The 19776-nt window shown below is 43.3% G+C and overlaps 1 protein-coding gene across 1 annotated transcript; it reads right to left on the bottom strand.

Annotated features, from left to right (window-relative positions):
• Positions 1-350: 350 nt before the first annotated feature.
• Positions 351-18885, bottom strand: LOC144484668 (coiled-coil domain-containing protein 174-like). Its single transcript, XM_078203135.1, has 5 exons — positions 18729-18885; positions 5210-5314; positions 4289-4389; positions 2717-2757; positions 351-542 (listed from the first exon to the last, which is right to left on the bottom strand). Exons 1-5 carry the CDS (start codon positions 18768-18770, stop codon positions 355-357), a joined length of 477 nt encoding a protein of 158 aa, XP_078059261.1. The 5' UTR covers positions 18771-18885; the 3' UTR covers positions 351-354.
• Positions 18886-19776: the final 891 nt, after the last annotated feature.

A 19776-nucleotide genomic window follows, 5' to 3' on the forward strand; every position in this document is an offset into this window, starting at 1 on the left:
CACACACACACACACCCCCACACACACACACACCCCCACACACACACACCCCCACACACACACACACACACCCCCACACACACACACACACCCCCACACACACACACACACCCCCACACACACACACACCCCCACACACACCCCCCCCCCACACACACACAGTGCATTACTCCCTTGGAGCATCACAAACACAACAAAATGAGAACTATACAAATGGCCACAAAATGTAGCATTCCTACAAAATTAACAGTGTCAGTGATTCAGAATGTTTCTTGCAGCTTCAAGTATAAACATTTGCCAATTGAAACTCTAGGATACTATAGCTCCCTTATTCTAGATTCTCACCATTCCTCATCAGGGCTCTGTGGTGGTGGAATTTTCAGACTCGGGCGCTGCATCCTTATCTTTTGTATTCTCCGCTTCCTTCTTTACTGCCTCGCTCTCACGCAGAGTCTGTAATTTTTTCTGTTTGTCAAAAATCTTCTGCGTGAAATCTACCAAATACATGCTTTCTGTTTCTTCATCTGGCACAGGATAGTGGGGTGTCCGTTTTGTATTGAGGAGTAGGGCAGAAATGAATGAAACATTTATTGGTATTTTGAGATGTTAAAATATTCATACATATCTATATATCAGGAGCAATCGGCTCTGGTCAAAGTAAAGCTGTTTGGTTTTACACTTCCTTTTTAAATAACAGTTTATTAAAAATAATTCTAATTCAGACTGGGTTCCATCTTTCTCTAATTCTGTCCAGAATGGCGGCCCCAGATACAGAATGCATAGGTCATTCAATCCCTTGAGCTTGTTCTGTCAGTCAGATTATCACATCTGTATTCATTTACCAGTCTTGGTTTCCTAACCCGAAATACCCTTGCCAAAAATAAAACAATCAAAAGCAAAATGCTGCTGATGTTAGAAATCTGAAATAAAAGCAGAAAATGCTGGAAATACTTAGCAGGTCAGCCGAAATCTGTGGAAAGAGAAACAAAGTTAATATTGCCAAGTGGTTGATCTATTGTCAAAAATTAATTTCAATTTGGAGCTCAGATGAAGGGTTATCCTGACTCGAAATGTTGGCTCTATTCTCACTTCACAGGGGCTGTCAGACCTGCTGAGATTTTCCAGCATTTTCTGTTTTGGTTACAATTTGGAAAATGTTTAATTGAACTAGCCTCAACAGCTCTTTAGAGAGAGGGGGTTAATTGTATATTAATTACATGCAGGCAGTGGGCATTAACTAGGAATTCACCTGTGCCCCTATGAACAGAAACAGACAAACTGTGATTGTTGGATCAGGAGGTGCACCCTTGCAAGAGTAATTCTGAACATAAAAATTATGTAAAGACTGGCTCTGACTCTATTCATCCACTGCTATCTGGACTCTTCAAAAAGAAAAAGAGTTTCAGATTTCCATTAGCTTTTGTGTGAAGAATTATATCCTGCCTTCATTCCTAAATGTCCTTCCCCACCAGAGGAATTGGTTTCTCGCTATTTAACCAATCAATTCCCTAAAGAGCGCATTCATTGCAAATGATATTACTGACCTCCATGCCACACAAATTCTGGCCCCTTGTACATCTCCGATTTTCATTGCTCCACCATTTATATTTAGACCCCAAGATCTGAATTTCTCTTCCTAAACCTCTCCACCTTCCCTATTACTTCCCTATGGGGCTCGGTGTCAAAATTTGCTGGATAACTCTCCTATAAAGTGCCTGGCAAAGGACCATTTAGTATGTTAAATGCAAGTTGTTGTTGTAATTCATTGTTGCACACATTATGCTTTGTGGGAACAAGGTTCTCCTAAGGGAGGCAGGATGAGACAGCCTTCTTCACTTCTGCTAGTGGACAGTCTGGAATACAACTCGGAGACAGCAGGAACAAGTCAACAAACTGTAGTGCATGGGACTGGCAGAGGAAGAACTGCAGAACATAAAAGCAAGGGAACTGGGAGAGGAAAAAAGTACATGCCCAGCGCAGATTCACACCACAGGCATGCACTGTTGCAAACGGCTAACCCAGTGAGCATCAATCAATAGGAGCAGACAACCAAAAAGAAGAACAAAGAACAGTACAGCAAAGGAAACAGGCCCTTCGGCCCTCCAAGCCTGTGCCGCTCATTGGTCTAGTTGGACCATTCGTTTGTATCCCTCCATTCCCAGAATGCTCATGTGACCATCCAGGTAAGTCTTAAACGATGCCAGCGTGTCTGCCTCCACCACCCTACTTGGCAGCGCATTCCAGGCCCCCACCACTCTGTGTAAAAAAAACATCCCTCTGATATCAGAGTTATACCTCGCCCCTCTCACCTTCAGCCCCGTGACCCCTCGTGATCGTCACCTCCGACCTGGGAAAAAGCTCCCCACTGTTCACCCTATCTATACCAGAACTCTCGTTGTTTAACTGACATCAAAGACCATTCTGTCACATATTACAAGAGGCTAAGCAATGAAAGTTCTTGGTTTTTTTAGTGTTTAAATGACTTTGCATTCATCGAAATGAGAGATGTCTCTGGGAAATGGAACACTTTCAATTTCAGGCTTCTACTATCAGTCCCAGGTGAAATTCAAACCTTATACCGAGATGTCCCAAAATCATGTCACATAAATCCTTCAACTAAAACAATGCTTGTTATTTTTAAATCCAGAATTAAATGACAATATTTGAACAAAACCTAGAAACCATACTCCAAATTACCTGGCAAGGTCACCTTTAGTCATTTGCTCATAAAGTTTTGCTTTTTCCTCTAGTCTTTGTCTAAAGAAAGAACAAATTAATTTAGTCTATAGTAGTTAACAAAAGGCATTTTACAACACAGCATAAACACTATCACTGGGAGATTTTGTGAAAGGAAATCCCTTATTTGAAAGAGTCCCAGTTCAGAACTGTGACAGTGCCACTGCAGTGCTGAGGGAGTGCTGTCTTTCGGATGAGATCTTAATCCAAGACTCCATCAGTCCTTTCAGGTGGGCATTAAAGGTCCAATGCACCAATTGAAAGAAAACCAGGGGCATTCTCTCTCTTGGCATCATAGCTAACATTTATCTCACAACCAACATTATTAAAGATATAGATTGTCTGGTCAACACCACATTGCTGCTTGTGAGATCTTGCTGTGTACAAATTGGGTACTGCATTCCCTACATTATAACTGTGGCTACATGTAAATAAAAGCTTTAACGGCCTATAAAGCACTTTGGAACACCTTGAGTCGTGAAATAAATGCAAGCCTTTCAATTGATTCCTTTTAAATTGAGGAACCAAAGTGAAGAGCCACAGCCTAGAACACCACGATGCTGAAAAAGAAAGAAAGACGACAAGGTAGACTTGGCAATAGCAAATGGACGACAGTAAGCTCAATTTTTAAAAGCTTAAAAGAGGAAGAAAGGTCTAAGAGAGGCAGTTTTAAGGGCTTGTAAAAAGGAGGTTGAAAGATGGGGATGGTGTGAGAAGAAAGAGTATTTGAAAAGAATGAGAAGTACGATCAGAGGAGCACAGAATACAGCATCCGAGGGGGGGGGGGGGGGGGGGGGGAAAGAGTTAACCACTTACATTTACAAAGCATTCCTCACATGCAGATTGCATTTCAGAATGTTTTATAACAAACAGGAAAAGAAAGATTGTGCCAGAGATAGAGGCTGGAAGTTAAAGATATGAGATGGATTGGCTATCAAGCAACAATGTGAGAAGCATCCCCTAGATAAGGGAGTAGTATTCAAGCATTGGACTTTGAGGCTGAGAGCCAAAGAGTGGAACAGCCCAGTGACAATGAAGAAACCTCGATTTAGGTTCCACTTAAGTTACTGATATCCTCCCATGAGTAGTAGCCAGGTTTTAATTTATTTGTTCATTCCTCAGCCAAATGTTGAAATTTCCAACAATAAGCATGTAACAGTGTTCCTCACCTATTCAAACATCAGATCATTGCCTGTTAACATTGTAGAGGGGGTCAATAACAATATTGATTGATAATCTTGCACCTTTACCAGTTGCAGTCATAACATCTTATCATAATGATTTCTGCTGCTAGATCCATCCTCCCAGCATCTTCCCCAAAAGAACACTTGCTTGACCACGTCATGGTAAATTACATTGGCTCAACATGTGTACTGTCCTTTCAGTCAGAAACTGTTGACAACCTTCCCCTTTCAATACCAGTGTATTTCAGTAGGGTGACTTGGATAGGAAACAATATTCAATTGCTGAAGCATCTCTGAGCAGTTATTGACAAGATGCCTTCCTGGGACTTTATTTTGAGTCAAAGATCAATTCCAGTTGAAACTCTTACTTTGATTTTGAGAGTGTCTGCTGTTCCTCAATATTTTCTTCTATATCCTTCCCAGCCCGATCCAAAACTCCTGCATTTTGCTTGATCCAGATACTCGACTTCTGTTAAATTTACAGATCATAAGTTTAACATTTCTCTGCATCTCAAAAAGTATAGGACATATTGTAAGGTAATGACTGATAAATTATGGAGCATCATAAGACAATTTTACTGTCAGAGAACAGACAGAGTGCTGAATATTTTTGCTCATCTCGGAGAGAGGTGCGGGAGACTAGAATGCTTTCCATTGTAATCACAGTTTGCCACTCCCAGGTCAGAAGCAGAATAAAAATCCTCTGGTCTGCACCAACAATGTACCTCAACCTTAGGTAGGCAACAATGGTTATCCAGGAATGACTTACTAGCAGAAATTGAAGGATGAAATCTCCCGTACTGCAGCTATAGAGTGAGATGGACACAGGCCTGGGAGCAAGTCCCTCCTCGTCCATTTAGTGAGAGGTAAGGTGCTTGTTATACAGCAGGAGAAAAACTAACCCCCTGCAAAGTGCACCAGTGTGCCTTTCCAAAAGAACTCAAGGTCACAATGAAGCACAATCATAACTATATTTTGCATTGTGATCACAGGCTCCTTTCAATCACTGGCAGAAATATTCCAAAATGAAAATCACACATAAATCAATGCACCTCAATCTGCATTTTGTGTAATAATCTCAAACCAGCTGCCATGCCTTCTCCAAATACATCTGAAAGGAGAAAATGATTGTTCTGTGGGGTGCTTTTCCTAGTTTATCCGAACTGAGGTATTGTCACGGCCATCATTAATACCATCGCTGTCACAGCAAAGTCAGGTTAATTACTGTAAATAACAAGGCTTCAATGACTGATGGGAAATAGCAGTGGTGATGGTCAGAGCTCACATACCTTGTTGACTGGCTTGGCTTTAAATGGAGCCCCTGCTTCTTTCAGTAGTTTATCCTGCTTGAACTCTTCCTGTTTCCGATAAAGTTCTGCCTTCAGATCCACCAACTACAACACAATTGTTTAAAAAAAGAATATGACGACATGGGATTGTTGAAACAATTCAGAAATTAAAAAGCCGACAATTGCAGAGTACTCAATTCAGAAGGATTTTGTACAGCATATCTCATGTTTGGATGCCATACGATGTGATGGGCAAGTTTTTAAAATCAGAAACAGATATTGTTTTAGGCTGATTAAAAGCACACATTATACATTGTTGGTTATGAGGAAACAATTTTGCTTTCTTCCCAGAACTCTAAATAGTAATAAATACACTGTAATTTTTATCTTTATTGTTAGGCGAATTGCAAAACATTTAGGTTAAAATGTAAAACTGAAGAACATTGCCCAGTGTTTAAGGAGGCACACCGAATGTTTGGCGCGAGTGTCAACTGGTGGTGTGTCAACCTGAGGTTCAGACATGGATCAGCCATGGTCACACTGAACAGTGGAACAGACCTTAGGGACTGAATACTCCTGTTCATATGGCTAAACGAAAACACTCCTGCTTCCGAGTTTGCGAAGGCTGTGAGTTTACACCCCATACCAGGACTGTACATAATCCAGTCTAGCATTTCAGTGCAATACTCAGGGACCACTGCAATATCAAATGTACCATGTTTTGGATGTCAGGTTAAATTGAGGCCATCACCTCCATCCCTGTGCTCATTTCTTCCCATTCAATGGATCCTTTCACCTGCTGCCAGTATTCTCCCGCTCCCTGACCCCACCCTCTGGCCTCCTACTGGTTTTTGATCTTTTGAGGTGAACTGTCAGTGCGACATCGGCCATCTCAATTTCTCTGTCCCCCTCACCCCTGTCTCCCTCTGAACTTGCTGCTCTCCATTCTCCTAGGTCCATGGGCGTCGGCACAGTGGTTCGCACTGCCCGACAGCTCCAGGCACCCGGATTCGATTCTGGCCTTGGGTGACTGACTGTGTGGAGTTTGCCTGAAATGGGATGCCTCCCACAGTCCAAAGATGTGCAGGTTAGGTGGATTGGCCATGCTAAATTTCCCCTTAGGTGTTTCAAGATGCATAGATTAGGGGATTAGTGGGGTAAATACGTGGGGTTGCAGGGATAGGCCTGGGTGGGATGTTCTGTCAGAGAGTCGTTGCAGACCTGATGGGCCGAATGGGGATTCTATGAACCCTGATCTTGTTACCAAAACCCGCTGACAAGGGTGGTGCCATTGTTGTTCAGCATACTGACCACTACCTCGCAGCGGCTGAATACTAACTCTCAACATTCCTCCTACTCCTCCCTAAACCATGAGCCCACCACCAAAAAATCAAGTCATTGTTACTGCCATTGACCTCATCACCTCTGCAGATCTTTCCTCCACAGCAGCTAAATCTCAGACACCAACCCCACACAGCCCGCTTGTACCTACTTCCCAAAATCCACAAACATGGCTGCCCTAGCAGACCCATTGTATCAGCCTGTTCCTGCCCCACAGAACTAATTTCTTTCTATCTTGACTCCATCCTCTCTCCCTTCACCCAGTCTCTTCCCAAACATGTGTGATTCACCTGATGCCCTACGTCCTGAAAACAAAAGGTGTGACCATGAGCACCAACATGAGCCCCAATTATGCCTCTCCTTTGTGAGTTACGTGGAACACACTTTGATCTGGTTCTACACAGGCTCCCTCCCACAACTCTTTCTCTGTTAGGTTGATGTTGTTCGGTACCACTACATGCTCTCGCTTCAACCTGGACGAATTTTTCGATTTTGCTTCCAATTGCCCCCTTCTATCATGTGTTTTTCTTGGATTAAGAAGGTTTTGCTCAATTTTCATTTATAATTATAATTTCCTAAATGCAGCATATTTTGTTTTCACTTTATAAAGGACAGGTTTCCAGCACTGATTTTTGTTGAATACTACTCCCTAATTTCATTCAAGTACCTTTTGCCCCAATTGATTTCTATTTATTAGCCAATTTCCTGTCTACCCAGCTATTTGTCTCCTGACTTCACGTGCCCTAGATTTTGCCAGAGTATATCATATGGCACCTTGAAAGAATTTTATCAGATTAGTTACCATGTTAGTGGATGCATTGGTGGTCATCTTCCAGGATTCTATAGACTCTGGAACAGTCCCTGCAGATTGGAGGGTAGCTAATGTCACCCCAATATTCAAAAAGGGAGGTAGAGAGAACACAGGGAATTATAGACCAATAAGTAGTGGGGAAAATTCTCGAATTCATTATCAGGGACTTTATAGCGGAGCATTTACAAAGCAAAGGCAGTATCAGACAGATTCAGCATGGATTTATGAAGGGGAAATCATGCTTGACAAATCTGTTGGAATTCTTTGAAGATGTAACTAGTAGAGTTGACAAGGGGGAACCAGTAGATGTGGTATATTTGGATTTTCAGAAAGCATTTGACAAAGTCCCGCCTAAGAGATTATCGTGCAAGATTAAAGCGCATGGGATTGGGGGAAGTGTATTGAGATGGATAGAAAACTGATTAGCAGAGAGGAAACAGAGTAGGAATTAATGGGTTCTTTTCAAATTGGCACGCAGTAACTAGTGGGGTGCCACAGGGATCGGTGCTGGGACCCCAGATATTCAGAATATATATTAATGATTTGGATGAGTGAACAAAATGTAACATCTCAGTTTACAGATGATACTAAATTGGGTGGGAGAGCGAACTGTGACGAGGATGCAGAGATCCTTCAGGATGATCTGGACAGGTTGGGTGAGTGCGCAAATCAATGGCAGGTGTAGTATAATTTGGATAAATGTGAGGTTATTCACTTTGGAAGCAAAAACAAGGTGGCAGATTACTACCCGAATGGCTGTAAATTGGGAGAGGGGAATGTGCAGTGGGACCTGGGTGTCCTTGTGCACCAGTCGCTGAAGATGAGCATGCAGATGCAGTAGGCAGTAAAGGCGGCAAATAGTATTTTGGTCTTCATTGCGAGAGGTTTCCAGTACAGGAGCAGGGATGTGTTGTTGCAATTACAGTAAGAAGTTTAACAACACCAGGTTAAAGTCCAACAGGTTTATTTCTACATTGTTGCAATTATACAGGGCCTTGGTGAGGCCACACCTAGAATATTGTGTGCAGTTTTGGTCTCCTTTTCTGAGGGAGTGCAGCGAAGGTTTACCAGGCTGATTCCGGAGATGGTGGTACTAATGTATGAGGGGAGGTTGACTTGGTTAGGATTGTTTTTGCTGGAGTTCACATGAATGAGGGGGGATCTCAGAGATTTATAAAATTCTAACAAGACTAGACAGGTAGATGCAGGAAGGATGTTCCCGATGGTGGGGGAGTCCAGAACCAGGGGTCACAGTCTGAGGATACAGGGTAGACCATTTAGGACAGAGATAAGGAGACATTTCTTCATCCAAAGAGTGGTGACCTATGGAATTCATTACCTCAGTAAGTAGTTGATGCCAAAACATTGAATGTATTCAAGAGGCGGCGAGATATAGCACTTGGGACGAATGGGGTCAAAGTCAATGGGGAGAAAGCAGGATCAGGCTATTAAGTTGGACGATCAGCCATGATCATGATGAATGGTGGAGCAGGCTCAGAAGGGCCAAATGGTCTCCTCCTGCTCCTATCTTCTATGTTTCTAAGACACAGCCTTTCAAAATCTATATTATTTTTACCATAGTCTCTAGATGCTCTGACACTTCTTTAGTATAGATTCCATTATCTTTCCTATCAATGACAGTAAGCTGCCTGATCTTTCGTTCTATCTCCCTTTTGACCACCAATTTGCTTCGCTGCTTCAGAGTTGTTTGCTGACCGCCATGAGACTTGTGCACTGAAACTTAAACTGATCAGTTGTTGCTCAGTTAACAATCATCTATTTTGGGTTCTTATTTTATTTATTTCAGTCACAATGTTGGACCCACTGACAAGCGAGACACTTGAGGCGTGGCAGACACATCATACAAAACAAAAAATTCACATTTCCCCACTCCCAACCCCCTATTCAATTTTCCCTTCACAAAAATATTGATTGATATTGGGTAATGCTACACTATTTAGTACTAGCTGTAGCTAGCAGCTGGTCCCTGCATGCATGTTGACCAACTGTAACCTACTCAATCGACAGGCGTTACAGCCAAGCCTAAACTTGTACAGTCTCACACATACATTTTCCAGCAGTGTTCACTGAATAACAATCAGAAATGCATTACACTGACTTTGTGTCATCCCTGGCTCAATCATAGCATCTTTCCTATTAGTGCGAGTTCAGGCCATGCTTTTGTTCTTCACTTCAGGACTAGGAATCAGAAAGCAAATGTCTAATTTGCCCAGCTCCTCAACAAGTTTCATCACACTGCTACTTTGCTAATGAGTCACCGCCAAAACATGTAAAAACTATATGTCCTTTGGTTCCTCTGCAACTTGCCCAACTTAGAACAGAACAGAGAAATGTTGTACCTCACATTAAGCAGTATCCCACATTGATGGTGGATTCTTGGGGTATGTTTTATGTTGTGCCATGTTATCATGCCGTACTGTAGTATGTTTTTTTAATTCCTTATTATTTAAAATAAACCCCAAGTAACATGTTCTGTGGGAAATTGTGATACATACTCACCAGATACTCAAAGAAAACCCCCAGCAAACATTACAGCTTGTCAAAATTCACTTGAATGGACTGCTGTGATAAATCCTAATAATTACAACTTATAGAGCCTTTCATATAATAAAGAGCCCCAAGGCACTTCACAGAAACATTATAAAACAAAAACTGACACAGAACTACCAGAGGAATATTAAGATACACGACAAAAGCTTGGTCAAAGGAGTAGGCTTTAAGGACTGTCTGAAGGAGGAAAGCAAGTCAGAGAGAGAGTGAGTTGCAAGGAGGCAATTCCAGATCCTGGGGCCGAGACAACCCAAGGCACAGCCATCAATGGTGGAGAAATTAAAATTGGTAATGCACAAGAGGCCAGAATTAGAACTGCGCCGACATCTAATGGTTCCAGGCTAGAGGAAATTACAAGAGATAGGGAAAGAGTGAGGCCATCGAAGGGTTTGAAAACAAGGATCAGAACTTTATATTCAAGGCATTGCATAACTGAGAGTCATGTAGGTCAGTGAACATAGGGGTTAAGGAACAGAACATGGTGTGAATGAACTAGGAGTAGGAGGAGGTCATCTGGCCCCTCGAGCCTGCTCCACCATTCAACAAGATCATGGTTGATCTTTTTGTGGACTCAGCTCCACTTACCCGCCCACTCACCATAACCCTTAATTCCTTTACTGTTCAAAAATCTATCTTTGCCTTAAAAACATTCAACGAGATAGCCTCAACTGCTTCACTGGGCAGGGAATTCCACAGATTCACAACCCTTTGGGTGAAGAGGTTCCTCCTCAACTCAGTCCTAAATCTGCTTCCCCTTATTTTAAGGCCACGCCCCCTAGTTCTAGTTTCACCTGCCAGTGGAAACAACTTCCCCGCTTCTATCTTATCTATTCCCTTCATAATTTTATATGTTCTTCTAAATTCCAATGAGTATAGTCCCAATATACTCAGTCTCTCCTGATAAGCCAACCCTCTCAACTCTGAAATCAACCGAATGAATCTCCTCTGCACACCCTCCACTGCCAGTACATCCTTTCTCAAGTAAGGAGACGAAAACTGTACACAGTACTCCAGCTGTGGCCTCACCAGCACCTTATACAGCTGCAATATAACCTCCCTGTTTTTAAACTCCATCCCTCTAGCAACGAAGAACAAAATTCAATTTGCCTTCTTAATTACCTGTTGCACCTGCAAACCAACTTTTTGCGATTCATGCACAAGGACACCCAGGTCCCTCTGCATAGCACCATGCTGCAATTTGTGACCATTTAAGTAAGAGTCCATTTTGGGGTTATTCCTACCAAAATGGATGACCTCACATTTACCAACATAGCACTCCATCTGCCAAACCCTTGCCCACTCACTTAAACTATCTATATCCCTTTGCAGACTTTCAGCATCATCTGCACACTTTGCTCTGCCACTCCATAAGACATAGGAGCAGAATTAGGCCATTCAGCCCATTGAGTCTGCTCCACCATTCAATCATGGTTGATATTTTTCTCATCTCCATTTTCCTGCCTTTTCCCCATAACCCCTGATCCCCTTATCAATCAAGAGCCTATCTATCTCTGTCTTAAAGACACTCAATGATCTGTCCTCCACAATCTTCTGTAGCAAAGAGTTCCACAGATTCACCACTCTGGCTGAAAAAATTCCTCCTCATCTCTGTTTTAAAGGATCGTCCCTTGAGCCTGAGGTTGTGCCCTCTGGTTCTAGTTTTTCCTACTAGTGGAAACATTCTCTCCACGTCCACTCTATCCAGGCCTCGCAGTATCCTGTAAGTTTCAATAAGGTTCCCCTCAGCCTTCTAAACTCCAACGGGTACAGACCCAGAGTGCTCAACTGTTCCTCATATGACAAGCTCTTCATTCCAGGGATCATTCTTGTGAACCTCCTCTGGACCCTTTCCAAGGCCAGCACACCCTTTCTTAGATATGGGGCCCAAAACTGCTCACAATACTCCAAATGGAGTCTGACCAGAGCCTTATACAGCCTCAGAAGTACATCCCTACTCTTGTATTCTAGCCCTCTTGACATGAATGCTAACATTGCATTTGCCTTCTAACTGCCGACTGAACCTGCACGTTAACCTTAAGGGAATCTCGAACAAGGACTCCCAAGTTCCTTTGTGCTTCTGATTTCCTACGCATTTCCCCATTTAGAAATTAGTCTATGCCTCCATTCCTCCTTTCAAAGTGCATAACCTCACATTGTATTCCATCTGCCACATAGAACCATAGAAAATTACAGCTCAGAAACAGGCCTTTTGGCCCTTCTTGTCTGTGCCGAACCATTTTTTGCCTAGTCCCACTGACCTGCACTTTGACCATATCCCTCCACACCCCTCTCATCCATGAACCCGTCCAAGTTATTCTTAAATGTTAAAAGTGTTTACCACTATATCCGGCAGCTCATTCCGCACTCCCACCACTCTCTGCGTGAAGAAGCCCCCCCTAATATTCCCTTTAAACTTTTCTCCTTTCACCCTTAACCCATGCCCTCTGGTTGTTTTCTCCCCTAGCCTCAGTGGAAAAAGCCTGCTTGCATTCACTATATCTATATCCATCAAAATCTTATACACCTCTATCAAATCTCCCCTCAATCTTCTACGCTCCAGGGAATAAAGTCCCAACCTATTCAATCTCTCTCTGTAACTCAGCTTCTCAAGTCCCGGCAACATCCTTGTGAACCTTCTCTGCACTCTTTCAACCTTATTTACATCCTTCCTGTAACTAGGTGACCAAAACTGTACACAATACTCTAAATTCGGCCTCACCAATGCCTTATATAACCTTACCATAACACTCCAACTTTTATACTCGATACTCCGATTTATAAAGGCCAATGTACCAAAGGCACTCTTTACGACCCTATCCACCTTTAAGGTCACTTTTAGGGAATTCTGTACCTGTATTCCCAGATCCCTATGTTCAACTGCAATCTTCAGAGTCCTACCATTTACCCTGTACGTTCTACTTTGGTTTGTCCTTCCAAAGTGCAATATCTCACACTTGTCTGCGTTAAATTCCACTTGCCATTTTTCTAGTTGGTCCAAATCCCTCTGCAAGCTTTGAAAACCTTCCTCACTGTCCACTACACCTCCAATCTTTGTATCATCAGCAAATTTGCAGATCCAATTTACCACATTATCATCCAGATCATCGATATAGATGACAAACAACAATGGACCCAACACCGATTCCTGCGGCACACCACTAGTCACAGGCCTCCACTCAGAGAAGCAATCCTCCACAACCACTCTCTGGCTTCTGCCATTGAGCCAGTGTCTAATCTAATTTACTACCTGCCCATGTATACCCAGCGACTGAACCTTCCTAACTAACCTCCCATGAGGGACCTTGTCAAAGGCCTTGCTGAAATCCAAGCAGACAACATCCACCGTCTTCCCTTCATCCACTTTCCTGGTAACCTCCTCGAAAAACTCTAATAGATTGGTCAAACATGACCTACCACGCACAAAGCCATGTTGACTCTCCCTAATAAGTCCCTGTCTATCCAAATATTTGTAGATCCTATCCCTTATCACACCTTCCGATAACTTGCCCACCACCGACGTCAAACTTACTGGCCTATAATTTCCCGGATTTCTTTTGGAACCTTTTTTAAACAACGGAACAACATGAGCCACCCTCCAATCATCTGGCACCTCCCCCGTGAATACTGACATTTTAAATATGTCTGCCAGGACCCCTGCAAGTTCAACACTAGCTTCCCTCAAGGTCCGTGGGAATACCCTGTCTGGTCCTGGGGATTTATCCACTCTGATTTGCCTCAAGACAGCAAGCACCTCCTCCCCTTTAATCTGTAAAGGTTCCATGACCTCCCTGGAGTCTGATGATGCAGCTGTATAGAACGCTGGTTAGGCCACATTTGGAGTACTGCGTCCAGTTCTGGTCGCCGCACTACCAGAAGGACGTGGAGGCGTTAGAGAGAGTGCAGAGAAGGTTTACCAGGATGTTGCCTGGTATGGAGGGTCTTAGCTACGAGGAGAGATTGGGTAAACTGGGGTTGTTCTCCCTGGAAAGACGGAGAATGAGGGGAGATCTAATAGAGGTGTACAAGATTATGAAGGGGATAGATAGGGTGAACGGTGGGAAGCTTTTTCCCAGATCAGAAGTGACGATCACGCGGGGTCACGGGCTCAAGGTGAGAGGGGCGGAGTATAACTCAGATATTAGAGGGATGGTGGGGGCCTGGAATGCGCTGCCAAGTAGGGTGGTGGAGGCAGGCACGCTGACATCGTTTAAGACTTACCTGGATAGTCACATGAGCAGCCTGGGAATGGAGGGATACAAACGATTGGTCTAGTTGGACCAAGGAGCGGCACAGGCTTGGAGGGCCGAAGGGCCTGTTTCCTGTGCTGTACTGTTCTTTGTTCCCTACCTGTTTCCCCTATTTCCGTAGACTCCATGCCCATTTCCTCAGTAAATATGGATGCAAAAAAACCATTTAGTATCTCCCCCATCTCTTTTGGTTCCATACACAGTCTACCACTCTGGTCTTCAAGAGGACCAATTTTATCCCTCACTAGCTTTTTGCTCCTAACATACCTATAGAAGCTCTTTGGATTTTCCTTCACTCTGTCTGCCAAAGCAACCTCATGTCTTCTTTTAGCCCTCCTGATTTCCCTCTTAAGTAGCTTCTTGCACTTTTTATACTCCTCGAGCATCTGATCTGTTCCTTGCTGCCTGTACATTTCATACAACTCTCTCTTTCTCTTAATCAGTGTTACAATCTCCCTCGAGAACCAAGGTTCCTTATTCCTATTTACTTTGCCTTTAATCCTGACAGGAACATACTTCTTTGCCCACTCTCCTAACCTGTCCAAATCCTTCTGCAGCCCCTCTGTTTCCTCAATACTACCTATCCCTCTACATACCTTTGTATAATCTGCAAACTTAGCAACAGTGCCTTCAGTTCCTTCCTCCAAATCGTTAATGTATATTGTGAAAAGTTGTGGTCCCGGAACTGACCCCTGAGGCACACCACTGCCATCCTGAAAAAGACCCCTTTATCCCCACTCTCTGCCTTCTGCCAGTCAGCCAATCCTCTATCCATGCTAGGATCTTACCCTTAACACCATGGGCTCTTAACTTATTTAACAGTCTCCTGTGCGGCACCTTGTCAAAAGCCTTTTGGAAATCTAAATAAATCACGTCCACTGGTTCTCCTTTATCTAACTTCCTTGTTACCTCCTCAAAGAACTCTAATAGATTTGTCAGACATGACCTCCCCTTGACGAAGCTGTAAAGACTCAGTCCTACTTTATCATGCACTTCCAAGTACTCCCCGATCTCATCTTTAATAATGGACTCTAAAATCTTGCCAATGACCAAAGTCAGGTTAACTGGCCTATAATTTCCTGTCTGCTGCCTCCCTCCCTTCTTAAACAGCAGTGTTATATTAGCTACTTTCCAGTCCTCTGGGACCCTCTCTGTCTCCAGTGATTCCTGAAAGATCACCACCAATGCCTCCACAATTTCCTCAGCTATCTCTTTTAGAACCCTGGGATGTAGTCCATCCGGTCCAGGTGATTTATCCACTTCAGACCTTTCAGTTTCCCCAGATCCTTCTCCTTAATGATAGCCACTACACTCACCCGTGCCCCCTGATTCTCCTGGAGCTCTGGCATCCCACTGGTGAATTCCACCGTGAAGACTGATGCAAGGTAACTACTCAGTTCCTCTGCCATTTCTTTGCTTCCTATTATTACTTCTCCAGCAGTCCAATGTCTATTTTTGTCTCTCTCTTACCTTATATTTATTGAAAAAAGCTCTTCCTATCTTCTATTACTAGCTAGCTTACACATATTTCATCTTCTCCCCACTTATTGCTTTTTTACTTGTCCCCTGCTCGCTTTTAAAGGCTTCCCTATCCTCTGTCTTCCCACTAACCCTCGCCACTTTGTATACTTTTTCTTTTGCTTTTATGCTGTCCTTGACTTCCCTCGTCAGCCATGGATGCCTCGCCCTCCCATTAGCATGTTTCCTCCTCCTTGGGATGAATTTCTGTTGTGCCTCCCGAATACCCCCAAAAACTCCTGCCATTGCTGTTCCACTGTCTTCCCTGCTAGGCTCCCTTTCCAATCAACTCTGGCCAGCTCCTCGCTCATGTCTTTGTAGTTACCTTTATTTAATTGTAACACCATTACATCTGATGATTCCAGCTTCTCCCTCTCAAACTGCAGGGTAAATTCTATCATATTGTGGTCACTGCTCCCTAGGGGTTCCTTCACCTTCAGTTCCCTAATCAAATCTGCCTCATTACACATCACCAAATCCAGAATTGCTTGTTCCCAAATAGGCCCTGTCACAAGCTGCTCCAAAAAACAATCTTAGACATTCCACAATTTCCTTTTCTTGGGATCCAATACCTGATTTCCCCAGTCCACTTGCATATTGAAGTCCCCCATGATTATTGTAATATTGCCTTTTTTATTTGCCTTTTCTATCTCCTGATTTATTTTCTGCCCCACATCCTGACTGTTGCTTGGGGGCCTGTACATAACTCCCATCAGGGTCTTTTTATCTTTGCGATTCCTCAACTCTACCCACAGAGATTCTATGCCTTCTGATCCTATATCACTTCTTGCCATCGCTTTAATTTATTCCTTACTTAACAATGCAACCCCGCCCCCTTTGCCCATTTCTTGTTCTTTTGACAGGACATATATCATTGGATATTTAGATCTCAACCCTGATCCCCTTGCAGCCACGTCTCTGTGGTGCTCACAACATTGTACCGGCCAATTTCAACGTGCGCAACAAGCTCATTTACCTTGTACCATTTACTGGGTGCATTTAGGTACAATACCCTCAGTCCTGCATTGACCAACTCCTGTCTCATACTTGTCATCTTTTTTGCTCTGCTTGAGGTTAGATTCCTGCCACCTTTTATACTCTCTGTTCTATTACGTGGTCTTGAAACTTTACTGACCTCTCCTGAGCCCTTGGCTCCTTTAACTAGTTGAAAGTCCTCATCATTAACATGCACTTCCACCCTCTCCTTTAACTTTGATTTTCTAATTCTCCATACAACTGAATCCTCACTGCTAGTTTCAGAGAATCAAGAATAGCATTCATCTTAGTATCATCTGCGAATTTTGACACACTACACTTGGTCTCCAACTCATCCATGTAAATTGTAAACAATTGTAGTCCCAACTGATCCCTGAGGCACACCACTAGTCACTGGTTGCCAACCAGGAAAACACCCATTTATCCCCACTCTTTGCTTTATTAGTTAGCCAATCCACTATCCATGCTAATACATTACCCATAACACCGTGCACCTTTATCTTATGCAGCAGCTTTTTGTGCGCCACCTTGTTGAATGCTTTCTGGAAATCCAGATCACCACATCCACCGGTTCCCCATTATCCACCGTGCTCGTAATGTCCTCAAAGAATTCCAGTAAATTAGTTAAACATGAACTGCCTTTCATGAACCCATGCTGCATCTGCCCAATGGGACAATTTCTATCCAGATGTCTCACTATTTCTTCCTTGATGATAGATTCAAGCATTTTCCCCACTACAGAAGTTAAGCTAACTGGCCAATAATTACCTGCCTTTTGTTTACCTCCTTTTTTAAAAAACAGCGGCATCACATTTGCCGGTTTCCAATCTGCCAGAACCACCCCAGAGTCTAGCGAATTTTGGTAAATTACCACGAGCGCATTTGTTATTTCCCCTGCCATCTCTTTTAGTATCCTGGAATGCATTCCATCAGGGCCAGGAGACTTTTCTACCTTTAGCCCCATTAGCTTACCCAACACTACCTCTTGAGTGATAATGATCATTTCTAGGTCCTCATCTGCCATAGCCTCCTTGTCATCAATTTTTGGCATGTTATTTGTGTCTTCCATTGTGAAGACCAACACAAAATACCTGTTCAATGCCTCAGCCATTTCCTCATTTCCCATTATTAAATCTCCCTTCTCATCTTCTAAAGGCCATGATGTGGAGTTGCTGGCGTTGGACTGGGGTGGGCACAGTAAGAAGTCTCACAACACCAGGTATAGTCCAACAGGTTTATTTGGAATCACGAGTTTTCAGAGCACTGCTCCTTCATCAGGTGACTCACCTGATGAAGGAGCAGCGCTCCGAAAGCTTGTGACTCCAGATAAACCTGTTGGACTTTAGCTTGGTGTTGAGAGACTTCTTACTATCCTCTAAAGGACCAATGTTTACCGTAGCTACTCTTTTTCATTTTATATATTTGTAGAAGCTTTTGCTATCTATACAATACGGATAGCAAAAGACGCACAATGACAACACAGGCAACATAGTTTTAGACATCAAAGTTAATGGAGGAATGGAGGGCAGAAACTTGGAGAAGTGCGTTGGAATAGTCAAGTTTAAATGTGACAAAGACTTGGGAGAGCTTCAGCAGCTGATGAACTGAGGCAGTAACAGAGGTGGACAATGTTATGGAAGTGGAAATAGGTGGCCTAGTGATAGCATGGATGTGGTTGGAAGATCTTCACAGAATCAATTTGACACCAAACTTGCAAACAATCTGGTTCAGACTTAAGACAGTTGGAAAGGGTGGAATGCAGTCAGTGGCGAGGTATCAAACACTATTCAAAGATTACTCAATTGGAGGAAATGTCTACTTATGCAGTACCATAATAGAGGGATTACAGTTTGAGCCATAGTAAGCCAACAGAAGTACTCCAACTGTCATCGACCCCTCTGCTGTCTGAGTACCCAGGGATGGGCGCGGATACGAGGCAGAGGAAATAGGAAAGCCCGGGGACAGACATGGGGCCTACACTCGTATTTACTCAATCCCGAAGCAATGCATCTCACCAGCTCTAAAGCAGACTCACCGATGCTGCCGTCACGTCGAACGTTTTCTTTTTCTTGTCCATAACGATAAGGATTAACTTAATTCCGACAAAATTATCAGGGGGCTGAGCTACCGAGCGCGGCGGCCATCATGGTGAGGGTAAGATAATGTTAACCTGCAGGTCCAGCGGCCATTTTATTAAGGTCTATTGAGGGCCAGGGTTAAACCGACTAACGTACCAGCCAATCCGCCATTTTACTGAGGTCAAACATTGCTCCCACAGGCCAGGGAGGGCAACTTGTAACCAGTGGTTATAATTCAGTAAAATTTTATTACATGGGATTTCTGTATTTTATATTATTGTTTTAGGATAATATGCCAGTATTTGCTTGCTTTGTAAAGAGTGGCCACAATCCACCACGATTGACAGATCAATCTGCAGGACTCCAGGAGAAAAATCATCAAGACATGAAAAGGTATTACTTTCTTTAATTTTCTTTGAACATTTGGGGGAAAGCTGTTTCACTGACAGTCAAGCATCACCCATTAAGATAATGAATCTGTTTGCTTTCCGATTGGCGTGGTCTCCCACATCCTGGATGTTAGCCAACACATGACTTGAATGTAGAGGCAAGTCATGTGAGGAGACCTCCAGGAATACATTTAATCTTATTTGTAATATATATCACAAATTGTGCACATCATTCCTAAGTATTTTGAGACACCCTGCTGCTTAAGCAGTTAATGAATTAATATTTGCAGGATGGCACACAGACCAAGAATCTAAAAAGATGGATAACTTGAGAATGACTCATAGCGGATGTGATATAAGAAATCGCCCTCCTCATGCTTTGTGTCAGGATAACTATTGCCGTGGTCACAAGGGAGCAAGGCACCTGTTTGGGATGGCACAGTAGCACAGTGGTTAGCACTGCTGCTTCACAACGCCAGGGACCCAGATTCGATTCCTGGCTTGTGTCACCGTCTGTGTGGAGTTTGCACGTTCTCCCCGGTCTGCGTGGGTTTCCTTTGGTGCTCTGGTTTCCTCCCACATTCTGAAAGGTGCATTGACCTGAACAGGTGCCCGG

This window comes from Mustelus asterias, chromosome 3 (assembly GCF_964213995.1).
Source record: "Mustelus asterias chromosome 3, sMusAst1.hap1.1, whole genome shotgun sequence".
NCBI lineage: Eukaryota > Metazoa > Chordata > Chondrichthyes > Carcharhiniformes > Triakidae > Mustelus > Mustelus asterias.